Source organism: Crocodylus siamensis, chromosome 2 (assembly GCF_052110815.1).
Source record: "Crocodylus siamensis isolate JL-2025a chromosome 2, ASM5211081v1, whole genome shotgun sequence".
Taxonomy (NCBI): Eukaryota; Metazoa; Chordata; order Crocodylia; family Crocodylidae; genus Crocodylus; species Crocodylus siamensis.
The window spans coordinates 158199653-158214157 of NC_143396.1; the positions used below are offsets into that span (position 1 = coordinate 158199653).

General features: G+C 39.9%; 1 protein-coding gene across 1 annotated transcript in view; it reads right to left on the reverse strand.

Moving 5' to 3' along the window:
- Positions 1-12272: 12272 nt before the first annotated feature.
- The window catches only part of TACR3 (tachykinin receptor 3), a 113399-nt gene continuing 111166 nt past the window's right edge, over positions 12273-14505 (reverse strand). The window contains exon 5 of the mRNA XM_090034785.1: positions 12273-12588. Coding sequence (XP_089890911.1) covers positions 12273-12588 — 316 coding nt within the window. The remainder of the gene's footprint in view (positions 12589-14505) is intronic.

The window sequence follows — 14505 nt, forward strand, 5'->3', positions numbered from 1 at the left end:
AATAGTAATTTACTAATTTAAGATACTAATACCATTTACTAACACCCAAATTGTTTCCACCAGGGATCCTCAACCAGGGTGCCTTGAGATCCTTTCAAGGGCGTTGTGTGATACCACACAATGTTACCACTGTTAGGTATGCAAACATGATTTACAAGACAAACCAAGAGATTTCAAACAGGAATCCACAGTGTTAAAAACATTCTGACCTGTAGTGCTCTTTTAGTTCTTTGCTGCAGAAGAATTACTGTTATTTTTCTGTAGTCAAAAAAATGATTGAGAAATAAGAGAGAGCATTTTCAGAGGGGTTCCTTAACTCTAACAAGGTTGAGAATGTCTAGATTATACCTTGTAATCTCGGAGAGGAGATATAACTAAGTACTGGTAAACACATAGGGGTAATGGGATGTATAGTAATTTGGATTTAGCTGTCTTGAAAATCATCAACTGGTCTTTCTCAGGACAAATCTTTGACTCTAGCAGAAAAAGGCCTAAAAAAGTTCAGTGACGGATGTTGCATACAGGCACAGTCAAACTACATCTAAGATAAATACAGTAAAACATTTTAAATAGTGAATGTGACAAGCCATTAAGCAGGATATGAAAGGGCTTGTCTTTTGTGTCCTCATGTGGAAGCTATCAGGGGGGCCTTCCCTTTGAGTGCTGCAGTTATATCCAGGGGTTGGGTTTTTCTGATGACTAGGACATTTGCTGAAAAATGGAGTTTTGTAAAGTCTGAATTATTCATGAATTCAGAATGAATCAGCTAAAATAGTCACTGAAAAAATGGAGGAGGGGGAGGGCAGGAAATCATAAAAAATGTGGAAATACTCAGACTTTTTGTAACAGAATACTCAAATATTTTGTAACAGAAATGCCAGAATGTTTGTCTTTACATGTATTTAAGTGAAACTTTGACTTTTTGTTTCAAAATGAGGTTTTTCAAAATTTGACCAAAATATAGGAAAGAAAAAAGGGGTTAGTAGGTGTAGACCACAAGAGCAGGCCAAGAAGAGTTGAAAGCCTGGAGGTCCTAGGTTCCATGGAAGTCAGCAGTCTGCATAGAACATGTGGGATCTGCTGAAGAACATCCCAAGATGGATGACAGTGCAAACTGGTATAGTAGGTAAAAGCACATTGGTATGAAAAAACCCTGAAACAATACATATGTAGGGGATGATGTACTTGAATAACTTCATTATTCAGTATAATTTAAAGGTGTAAGGCAATAAACATATTCATGAGGACATTATACAGAATGTGATACAACTAAAACTGAGTTCAGTAGACATAATGGCTAAATATAAATATCTTCCATTAGTGGGTAGTAAAATGCAATGGTCCATGTTTGATATAAGCACTTCTGAGGTAAAAAAATGTAGAATGGAAATGCACCTTGGATTTGTGTTTAACCCTGAACTATTTATGCTGTCAGCCAGTCTGATCAACCTGGCAGATAACATGAATAAAGGCTACACTAGGTTTATATTCACTGAATAGTTGCTTGTGCTTATTTAAGCAGTGTTGTAGTAGAACCTAATAGGCTTTTGCTGGCAACCACATTTTGGTGCTGTGACTTGAACAAGCTGACTTGGATAAGTAATGACTTAGGGGTGCAGTTACTGAGGTAGGCTGTGATTTGGATGTCCAGGAGATTGGCATGAGTTGCTGGAAGACATGTAAGTCAATGAGCATCCTATCAAGGAGCAAGTCACACTGACCAACTGGAAAACAAACAGAACAAACAACATTCCTTCCCCTGTTCTGCCCCCCATCAGAAATCCTATTTGATTTTGAAAAGAACATTTTTTTTCCACCCTGTTTTTTATGCTTGGCCACTGAACAGACCATCTGTCTTTTGCCCAAATTTACCTGCATTTGGACCTGTATCCTCTACTTTCAGAATATAAAGACGTAATAATGGTATTTGCACCATTCATTTCCACTGGGCATTCACTTAGGCACCAGAGAAAATGAGATCCAGAGTAAACAGATTGGCCAGTTATTAGCAAATAACTATTACCAAGTAACTCTAGCCAGACACAGTAGGAGCAGATGCAACACTGGGCTGCCAGGATATCTTAATCTTCACAATAATACTAAGTAGAGCAGGGAAGCAGCCAACAAGAGATTCCTTGCCAGTCAACACCTGGCTGTAGTTTATGAAATACATCTTGCACAAATACAATTTCTTGTTAGATTAACCTCTCTGCTTTTTAAAATGGAAAGCAGGTTAGTTTCTTCTGAATTCAAATAGCTTTTCTTAATCTGATACTCCTTCTTTAGCTTTTAATATTCAGAAACTCCAGATTCTTGCAGCAGTTCAGTTTATAGTCAAAGACGTATAGCTCTTCATTTATGAACTCATATTGGAGCACCTGTATTTAAAGCCAGTTAGATTTATCTTTGTTGTTATCCTGGCTCCTTTCTTATCAAAGACTGCCAATTGGCTCACAAGGAAAGCTGATTCTCAAGAAATCAGGTTCAGGAGGCATCATGGATCCAATTGTTGAGAAAGTTAAAGCTCCTTGAACTCTGTTCAAAGAAGCTGAGCACTATAGGGAAAATAAATGCCTAAATTAAACTAATGCTTTCAACAAAGATAGAAACAGTGGCTAGGCAGTGTGTTGAATCTAACCCAGGGCTGCACTGGCCCAGTAGGAGTCTTGAGAAGGACTGTGTCTCTGAAAAATCAGATTTTTTCCCACTAATTCAGCTAGGAAAATGTAAATTACAACACACTTTTTCTATGCTAGTATGGATCAGCTCTGCCTCTCTTCACCTTTCACTGTCCCCTTCCTATAAATCTTGTGGCCATGTCCACATGGGGTGTGCATTTGCAGCAACACAAATAGTAGCAGCACAAATGTGTGCAGCTACTTTGTGTCACAGTGCACACCCTGGCTGTGTACTTTGTAGTGGGACACAATGTCTCATTGCTCCATGTACTGCATGAGGGGCTGGCTGGGGCACACAGTGCCTCAGCACAGGGGTAGCTGGCAGGCAGCCCCCATGCTAAGGCCCTCTGTGCCCCAGCCAGCTAAGGAGCAGGCCAGGACTACCTGCTCCCCCCATCTCCGCGTGCTGTGGAGCCCCTGTGCTGAGGCACCCTATGCCCTAGGCAACTGCTCCCTGTCTCTGCATGCCTCAGTGTGGGGGCTTTGCTGTGGAGCCCCCAAGTTAAGGCACATGGAGCCCTGTGCTGAGCCACACTGCACCCCAGCCGCCTGCAGAGCAGTGTGCTTTGAGACAGGGGGGCAGGCAGCTCTGGGCTGGGTCCTCCCCCATCTTCATGTGCCTCAGCACACTGTACTGAGGCATGTGGAGCCAAGGGAGCAGCTAGGTTAGGGCTATCTGCTCCCCTGTCTCAAGTCACACTGTGCCCCAGCCAACCAGGGAGCAGCTGGCTGGGATACATGGTGCCTCAGCACAATGGTGTGCAGAGATTGGGGAACAGGAATGCCTGGGCTGCCTGCTCCCTGGACAGGCTGCTCCCCCATCTCCATCTTTGTCCTGGTGCATGCCACGTTGGCATACTTTGTGCCACTTCTTTCTTCCAGGCTGATTTTTTTTTTTTTGCCACTGGGAAATCCTGATGGCACATTTTGCCCCACTGCTGCAAATTAGCAGCACCATGCATGGTTTAATGTGCAATGGGTGCACTTTGTGGTGCTGTGCAATGGGTCTGGTTGTGATATGTGCCTGCATGTCTGGATCTGGTCTGTGAGGGGAAGGGAATATGAAGCTGGATATAAGGTCTGAGATGCCCTCCATGGCTGTCCTATTGCTTGAAGGCAGGGTGCCTTGCTATTATTTTCTTACTGATTCAGGCTGTGTATCTGAAGCAAACTTTATCCTCCTATAAATCTGTTTGTCAAGCAAAATTACATCCGGGTCCATTTTCACCTGTTGTCATGTGTTAACCAAGCAAACAGAATCAGTTTAAACTTGCTTTTCTTTCTTTCAGCCTCTGAAGAATCAGTTCATTTGAATGATTCTTAAAATGCTGTATGGCTCATTGTGATGATTTCTGGACTGAGAGTCCACATTTGCATGGGGATCTCAGTAGAGTAGCTCAGTGTCAGTTATATTAATTGCACCCTGTGTGCATGTCCAGATAAGCACACATGAGCAGTTTGCAGAGCTGCAGACCTGTCTGTGGCACCACAAACCACATGTACTGCACATGCAGGCATTCACTGCACTGCTAATTTGAGAGATCCCAGTGGCAAAAAAAACCATGCCTGAAAAAAGTGGGGCAGTGTGCAGTACCCAAAACCAGAGCTTGGCCAGCTGGAGTCAGCCAGGCTCTGTGCAGTGGATCACCACCACTGGACTCCCAGAAGGTCCCCAGGACCCCAGGTAAGGCTGCTGGGGCCAGCTCAGGTTCCGGCTCCAGCCTCCCCCACCCCACCCATGGCTTGCTGCGCATGTACACAGGTGTTCCCAGGGACAAGGAACAGTGACAGGGACAAGCAGAACTATTTTTCCCCAGGGACAAATAGAACTGTGTGCCACTTCTATTTGTCCCTGGGGAAATGCACATGTGTACTTGTTTGGATGCACCCTTTTAGTTCTTTTGGAGTTGGGCAGAGCTGATTAACATGGAATTAAATCCTAAATCCAGTAGCCAGCCCAGTTTGCCAGGTCAGGTTGTAGGGTAGTTATATGGGGATGGAGAACTTGAAGATGAATGCACTCCACTGTTGTATGACAATTGCAAAGCATTCTAGAAATCACTGGGTGTGTTAACATGAGACATTTACTGTGCAGTAGACTAATTAGCTGCGCAGTAAAGATATTGATGTCTACACATGTGCCATTAGGTTGGAATAAGTTAATTTATTCCACAGCAGCACACATATAGATGCTGCCCCAGCTGGCTGGGGCATGAGGGTGCTTCAGTGCGGGGGCTGCCTGCTGGCTAGCCAGGCACTGAAGCATTCTTGTGCCCCAGCCAGCCCTTCCACAGCATGTTGATCCTGGGGAAGCAGTCCTGGGTCAGCAGGCTGACTGCCTCCTCCCCCCACTTCCATTCTCAGGACTCCCTGCCAGCTGGGGCTGCTCTGCCCTGACTCAACATGCTACGATCCCAGGTACATATGCAGATGTATGTCAGGCAGCAGTAAGCTCCAGAATTTATTCAAGTATATTGATAGGTACATGTAGACACACCCCCAGGTATTATTTTTTATTATTTATTGTTTGTTTATCAGAAATAGGCTTACATCAAAAGATGTGAAAATACTTCGAATCGTTTAGAAGACATCACTTTCTTTGAAATTTTGCATTTTAAAATGGAGAGATTATATATACCTTTAACAGCTAGACTTTCAGAAAAACTAGTGTAATTGGCCATGGAAGGTTTATCTGCTTGGTAGAAACAGTATGATTCACTGCCCCGGCTTCCATTTCTGTTTAATTCTCATGGTACTTTGAAGTCAGCTGCCTGCTGTGGAAAGAGTAGCCTGTTTGGGACGTGATCTTGATCCTTACAGTACTTTGTTAAACTGTATTGTATGTTAGAATAGTTCTGGGAGGCTGTGGGGTATGCTTTTTACACATGCTCTCACAATATCATGATGCATGATTTAATACCACCATTAGCTGAAGATATTGAATCAAACTGGTACAGAAGCCCCCTCAGAGTCTGGCTAGTGTTGCCTAATGGAAGGGAAAATGCTATTTACTTATTATTAGCTGTTTGGGGCATAATCCTCTTTCATTAAACTATTGGTAAATCATGAACTGAACAATGAAAGGAAAATTGAAAATATATTCTGTGTAAACTACTCGCCACAGTTAACACCTGCTCAACCCCATTGCTTCATGTGGGTTTGCATAGGCATAATGAAAACAGAATATGTTCCATTATGCTTAATAGATTTAAGGACCAGATGATGATACCTTTAGTCCACTAATAGCTGAATTAACTCAATATGAGTAAAGGTAGTAGTCTGGGGGTGCACATAAACATGCAATTAATAAAGCAATAAACTCGGGGGGTGGGGTTAGGGGTTTGCTCTGGAGTTTATTGCTCCCAGGTGCATTGTTTGAATGTGCACCCAGGACTGCAACATGTTGAGCTGGGTCAGAGCAGCCTTGGCTGGCAGGGTGTCCATCAGTCTGCCAGCTTGGGGCTGCTCTCCCCAGCTCAACGTTCTGTGTAGAGGCTGGTTAGGACATGCAGGTTTTCCAGTGCAGGACTAGCCAGCAAGCAGCCCCTGCACTGAAGCACCCTCATGTCACAGCCAGCCGGGGCAGCATCTACACATGCACTTCTGCAGAGTAAAATACACATACTATCCTGCTGTGGAGTTAATTAGTTTACTCCAGTCTAACAGATGTGCACGTGTAGTTATGTGACGGTTACTGCAGAGCTAACTGGTCTACTCCGCAGTAAGCACCTTATATAGATGCACTCTGCTTGTAGTTAACTATTACCTTACATTGTTTCATTATCTCTTTTCTAACCCAGTTGCAGTGTTCTTGATGTTAGAAACATTTGGAATGTGTATGTGGAATGGAAGGGAATCTGGTCCAGTTTTGCCATTGGGTATCAGAAGCTAGTTATAAAATTTACTTCTTTTTAGACTGAAAAATAAAAAATTGAAATAAAGCCAATACAGTCACATGGTTTAAAATATGCAACATATATTCATGTACCAATTTTTATCAACACAATACCTTTTTTGAATAGCCACAATTAAAAAAGGCAGTTTATCAACTGTAAATTATCTGCACACATCTTTTGATAGATGAAAAATCTACATGAATAACAAGAAAGACTTTACAATACAGTCATATGATATATGACTACAATATTACTTTGCTCAGTTTTCTGTAGCCCCCAAAACTTTTCTGTGTATTAAGTCCTGCGAACATTTGAAAACTCTAAATCAGGACATTTGAAGGACAAATATTAAAACAGATCTTTTATATGCATTGCATTACATGTACTGGTGGGTTTTGCTTTTTCTTCTTTTGAGGGAAAGAAAGCAAAAAATTATAAATATTTTGCTAGGAAAAAAGTGTCTTCCATGGGGTTTGGATCACACCCTTCATGCTGTTATGCTAGAATTGTAAATTAATTTATAATTTTTCTAGTAGCAAAGAGTAGAGTAATGGTTTCTTTATCTTAATTTAGAAGAATTATTGAGTTTCATGCAAAAGGCATATCTAAAAGAGGTCAAAATAAAGAAAAAATATTCTGCGTATTTTAAACTGCTTCAATTTTTTACTGCACATCTGTATACATTTTAATTTTGTAGTATAAATGTTGACCTTCATATCTTTCTTGACATTTTCCATAAGAAAGGTAGTATTCAATAGAAGATGAATTCTGGCAACCTACAGTGACATCTGTACTCATGTACATGTTGAAGGAACTCCAAGTCATTTTCTTGATATAGAAGTAAGGTGGACAAGCACAATTTCTTCTAATTGATTTGTCACAAAACTGGCAGTTAATGTCAGAGATGAGTCAGAAATTCATAAAAGCAAACCTCTGTTACAATATGCCCATTTCAAGACTTCAGTCTATTTCATTCTTGTTATGAATTGTCTCAAAATGTATGCAATCCTATCAAGTTAAGCTATTAAAATTTTTTAAGTACTTTATAGTGCCAGACTTCCTATACTCCATAACATTAGCCTTCCCATGTCCAGATTCACGACCATCTTCTTGCCTGTTGCCTAAAAGCAGTAAGCATGCAGGTGTGTATGAAAAGCTAACTACTGGAGTTTTTTTTGTGTGTACCATGTGGCCCCAAATAAGACACCCACCTTGTTTTTGGGAAGGCAGAATGAAAAACCAAGATTTTTCCCAGAGTTATGGCTGCATGGAACAGGAATAGAGTCTGATCTTCCATTTACTCTCCCTTCCTTTCTAGTTTAACCAAGAGCTGAAACCCTTGCTGCTGAACACTGGTCTCCATGGGTGAATCCAGGATTTTGAAAATGCTAAAAGCAGTCTGTGAAATAGAAGGAAGAGTACCAGGAGTAAAAGACAGCAAAATTGAGAAAGGTTAGCTTGACTAGTCAAACATCAAGACCATTAAAAAGGAAGGGAAATCATGAACAGCAGTGGAGTGCAGTAAACCATTAAGTAAATAGATGCCCTCAGCTGCCTGAATACAAATGCCACTATTGTTGTGAGCAGGAATCAAACCTGAATCAAGAATTAAAGCACAGTGTTTCTATAGTAAACAGAAAATCAGCTTTCTCACTAAAGACACATACCCCAATTTTGATTTTTGGGAAAAAGGCTCATGTGATATGGGAGTAAATAAGGTAATGGGAGACAGTGGTGTTTTAAGATTCCAAATTTTGGTTGGCAAAAGACCTGTTAATGAAGACAGGAATACCATTACATTTAGCAGCAGGGCATATTTGTTTAAAAAAGGTGTAGCATTAGATGCATTTTAGAAATGAATGAAATTAAAGTAATTTTATTATTTAAAGCCTGAATTTTAGTGTATATGACTAATTAACAGAAATCAAACATATCAGACATTTGTAGTCTGCTTTACTGGTGGAGAACTCTGAGCTAGTTCTTCTTTTATTCCAGTTATACAATTTTAAATTCTAAGTAACTCCACAACAGTCAGTGAGGTTATTCTGGTTCTCAGTGATGGAACTGAGATCAGAATTTGTTTTTCCATTCTTGAGTGATACTTTAACTGACCAGGTCCTTTTCTTGCATAGGAGTAATTGTCTCCTTTTTATTCAATTGGCAGGAGTACTTGGTTTAGCAAGCTATATAGATGGTATGGAAACATTTTGAAAAATGGCTTGTATACTTCTGGTGGTGGTGTTTTTCTTCAGTAGCACAATATCCTCCATTTCCAAGTAAAAACAAACATTGCAACTGATTTTTTTCCATTATTTTTCAATGTATATCAGTTAAACATCTTCAAAGAAATCCACTGAAGTCAACAGGCAAGCTCTTACTGAATTCTGTGAAGAAAGTTTCTCTTCATCATACGAACAGTAAGTACAGTAAAGTCACCGTAGCCAATAGAAAAAAATACACCTAGAAAAGATCTTTGTGATTCCTCTCCTCTCCTGAGATGGTGGCTCTGTTTAAGCTAAGCAACAACTGTCTATATTGAAATGAAATAATACGATAGCTCTTCTATAACGTAATCTGACATTTTACAACATTTTCCACTCAGGCTTTTTCTGACCTGTATATTTTATCTTATGCAATTGAAAACAAAACATTTAAAATATTGTGCCATATTTATACAACTAAAATTATTTAAACTAATAATAATGTTTCTTACAAAGTACATACATTCACACACAGAAACATCACAGTTTCCTAAATTGTAACATTTATTGTATCATTATCATATTCTGCTTCTCTGGTCTCCATTTGTAGTTCTACTTACAAGCACACACCCTTTTGTCATAATCCATATTAGAGACACACAAGCCACACTGTATTGTATGAAAACATGTTATATGGTCTGTTCATTCCATACACATGCATTGGACAGATATGGATCTAAGTGAATTTACAGAGTCAATCATGCAGTAGTAGTTCTTATATCAGAAAAAAGGGAGATTTATATTAAAGCCATTTCAGATTTCATGGTAACATAACAGCTAACTTCAACAGTATAGTGCTGGATTCTCCAGTGATTCAGAAGGTGTGCTTGTCATAATTTAAAGAGCGCTAATCTTAGGAGACTTCATTGCTATTGAGCAACACAAGGACTGTAGCCATGTTAATTTTGAATTAAGATGACTGAACATTGAAGACTTCTTCCCTAGTATCTACCAAACTTATGGCATGCCCCGCTATAGAAGTGCTAGATGCTCATGTGGGCCAAGTCTTGAGATGTTTAGTCAGTTCTTATGTAAGCAGTTAGACTCTTCTGCCCTCTATGTAGATTTGCTTGAGTAAGCATGGAGTGAAAACTGGAGATTTATGTACATTGTAGGAGATGAGCATATATTGAATCTCTCAGGAGGTGCTCACCTTCTCACAGGATTAATTTTTTGTCACACAAGGTGATTTTTTAAAAAGGTTACTTGTCTGAAAACTTTATTATATGAAAATGTCAGATGTTAATCTTTTATATTTGTTTCATATTTGGGGGCTGTCTCCAAAAAATGTCACCACAAAATTTCTAATCACACCCATAAAAAAACTCTCTCCTATATTTGAGGAAACATACTTTTGTAATAAGAGGGTCCATAGGACCATTTTGTGAATGTTGAGACCTGTTTTTCCACCTACATTTTGCAGGTGCAACAGCTGCAGGCTCATGATTAGATAATGTAGATCCCCTAACATCATATGCGTGAATGCAGTCAGGTCCTTAAATATTAAATGATCCATTTGTTTTTAGTAGTATGGATGCAGAAACAGAAGTGCGAGGCAGACCTGTAAAATTCATTGAAGAACACTGCAGTCTCTTAGAACGTTATGGAGAAGTTGTTGAAGGACAATTTTCATACAGTGTAAAACATCACGCATTTTTATCCGTCTAAATTTACATGACTAAAAGTCATACTCATCATCAGTATTATCTACCATTTCCTGACTTTAAAGTCAGACTAGGACACAATACAAATGGTTGTTTCTGGACCCAATTAGTTGATGATACAGTGCATGCTGAAAACTACATCAGGGATAGAGTTAAGTTTTGCTTGAAGGTAAATGCTGCAAAAATTTTGGAAGCTTCTGTTAGCACACAGTGATCGAAGAAGCTTGCCATTTATCCCACAGCATCCACTTTTATTTTGAATTAAACTCTCCTGATATCTTGGATCATAACCTTGCAAGAACAAACTCATCATCTGGGACAGTGGCCATGTTTTGACTTGAACTGAAATAAATAGCGTTTATGGCTTGTCTTGGGCGACTCATACCCTACGATTCTGGGGGGGCATGATCGGCCAATCACCAATCGAGGGTAAGTGGTGTCTCCCAGCAGCTGATTGCTGACTGGGGGGAGGGGGAATGTCTTCCAGGGACCAATCGCGGAACCCAGAACCACCAGCAGTGAAATCGGAAGTGCCAGCGACACTTCCACCAGCACTTCCGGTTTTCCCACTGGCACGTCTCTTAGCGCAGAGGGGGCACATTGGCACTTCTCTTGCTGCAGGGGGGGGCACGTTGGTGCTTCTCTCAGTGCCCCCACTTCCAGGGGCCAATCTCGGGGCGGCATGTGGTCCCCCCCACTGTGCTCCCTGTATGCATCGCCAATGCTCAAGCCACTTCTAAAAAGAGCAGGTTTGTATCTGGAGAAAGAGGATTTGCACTATCTTGCTCCTGCAAGAAAGTGGGTAATTGACCATGAGTTTCACTTGTCTGAATTTATTTATACATACAAATTATTCAGTGACAAAGTTAATGCCACATAATCCCTATGAAATAATGCCTATTTCTTTCTGTTAAGGAATTTTTAAATACTGTCATACTGAAGACAGAGCTCTTCAGCAGAATCACATAAATTCACATTTAATGAAGATCTTTTATACAGATTATGTTAAGTGATCTTCATTTTGAAGTCAGTAGTCCTCTTAAGAGAGATGAGCACTGTAGGAGAAATAAGCCCCAGTTGCCTCATCCAAAGTGGGATTCATTTATATGCAGGAGTGAGCACGAAATCTATACCCCAGTTAAAATTGACTCAAACCCTAAAAGCTAGAGCTTAAGCAGGACTTAAGCATGGTATAGATAATGCTCTGAACAGGACTGAACTTCATATTGACTTCAGCAGGATAACATCCTGAGAAGGAAAATCAGGAATGGGTTCTGACTTTTGTGTAATGGAGAACAGGATCTGGGGTTAATTTTGACTAGATTGAGAAGGATGCGTTGTACCCAGAATAATGTAACTTCCCTTCTGAAAATGAACAACATAAAAATCCAGTATATTTTGTACTATAATATGTTGAAGCTGCTTTGTTACATCTTGATCAGTGAAATGTGAATATCAGCAGGTCATTACAGGTCAACAAGAACAATAAATTTATATTGTTAGTTTGTTTCAAATAACACTTAGGCAGTTTTATGTACAAAGTGCCACTGTGTTGTCAGACTGATGTAAACAGATGTCTTTAGAGTTTCTCTATTTCTCCCAAAACACATACGTAAGCCTGGCCAATAATTCTTATGATATTTACAATTAGGTTTACCACTGGGATCATGATTGCTTTCCTGTAGCATGACTATTTGGTTCTAAGGTGGAACAACATTGTCTTTCATGTACAACACTGCCCTGTTCACAACTGTTGCAAAGTTATTGGGGGCCTTAGGAGTATTCATCCACTGATGTGTAGGGTGAGCTGATGAAACTGGAGGTTGTAGACATGGTTTTAGAATTCCTTTGTGAACACCCATTGAAACTTGTGTCCCGTAAAGCAGCTCTTTTCTTTTGGGTAGACTTGGAATTATCTCCATCATTTGGGTCAAACACTACCGTCATGCTAGACTCCATTCTTGAAACAGTGTACAAGCTACTTTGTCTGGTGGGATGAAACCTGGCTACCTTGAGCTCCAGCTCATCATAGCTAGAAACTTCAATAAATGGGCACCAACGAAATGCTCTCTTGAAACCAGCTCGGAATCTGAGAAGAAAGATATTTGGTGAAAATCTATGCTTGGTGGCCTAGAAAAACTGATAATTTAAAAACACGAATGCTTGGTTGAAGCAGAATGCACTGGTGATAAAGACACACCCAAACACTCCAATTTCCAAAGCTTTACTTGATCCATTAATCCCATTTCTAGTCTCATGAAAATCAACAGGATCTTGCCTGACTGAAATTTAAGTAGGAAGAACAGGATTAATTGATAGCACTTTTTTATTTCTGACACTCCATATGCCTTGCCTGCCTATTACCCTGGCAGTGTGTCTTGGCCCTGAACTTCCCTTCCCTTCATAGCTTTGTAAATCAAACACCCCAACAACATTGCTTGTTTAGGAAATTGTTCTGATTTCACCCTGATGAAGTCATGATCCAAACCTTTGTCTATTCTCAGCTGCACTATTGCAACATTCTGCTTTTTAAAAGCTTGCTAAATCTCAGCATTTTAGATTATAAAAATGAGGAGAATTCTGTTTTTTCCCTTGATAACACATAAAGAAACACTCTCTTATTACCTCTCTCTCATAAAAAACTGCAAACACTGAATTTACTTGACTTTATGCATATCTATTGTGTATCCTCTTCCTAAAAACATTCAGTAAATGAGTTTGCTTAAAACAAGTGTTGGAAAATATTTATGGAAAGTGAGCTCTGGATTTTGGCATAATTATTTACATAGAAAACCTGGATTCTGAGACTTACCTTTATTCAATCAGGGAACTATAGCATTACCATGATGTCTAGCTGTCCAATTAAAAATAAGGAACAGACTGATTTTTAGTTTTGCATATAGAGGAAGTACAGGCGTTCTCTCACAAATTATCTAATGACCAGGTTTTTTTTTAAAATTATCTGTCAAATAATTCTAAATACTAAAAATAAAGCTCCACACAAGAAAATGGCAAGCCACTTAAGAATAATTCTCAAACAGGAAAGGAGCCTAAGGCACCAATTCTACAATACTTACACATGTGAATAATTTCATATACATTATTAGCGCCACTCAGAGAGAAGTTTAATGCAACTTCAGGTGTGTGTAAGATACTTTTATTATTTTATTGTTAATCTATCTTTATTGTTCATCATGTGCAAGTGTTGGAGGAATGCGTCCAAAATGTATCAAATAGGAGTATTCACTATGAATTGTCTGCTCTCTGCCTTGGCCCTGCTATAGCTCTAGGCTGTGCGCCCATGACACCAGGCTCCCAGAGGCACAGCAGCCTGCTGGCACAACCTACCTGGGGCTCGCCACCCTTGCATCCCCCCACAGGGCTGCAGTGGCACCAGCTCCTTGCAGACTTCCTGCCATTACCCCCCTGCACTGCACCCCACCCAGCGTTCCTCCACATCCCCCGGGGGGGGCAATCCTTGCAGTCTGAAAACTGCTCGTCTAAAACCTATTTTGGAATATAGATGTTCAAGTATCACACTGATGACCACAGTATGAAAATCGAGATCAGTGAGTCAAAGGGAGCTGGGTGGTCTCATGTTAAGAGTGGTTTTCCCTCTCTCTTTTCACTCTAATATTTTGTTAAATCTATACATATGCTTAATCTCTTTCTCTCTTTCTCTCTCCCTCTCTTCCTCAATATCATTATTTTAAACATATTGCCACAAGGATGTTCTGTGATTGTGAATGAGGGGTGCAAGTGATGATCTTTCTATTTAGATGAGGTTAGCACTATGAAAATGTTTCCAAAAATCTTATCTAAGAAGTTTGCATGGAGGAATACATACAAAACTAAAACTTGTTAGAGTCTTTTACTTTGTATTGCATTACAGCCTCTTTATTATTCCAGGCTTGCTCTTTTTTTCCTTTTTTGAAAGCTTGCTGTCACTTTTTAGATGCTAATCTGGTAACTTCATTTATCTGAGAAATGAGATTTGAAATAGCTA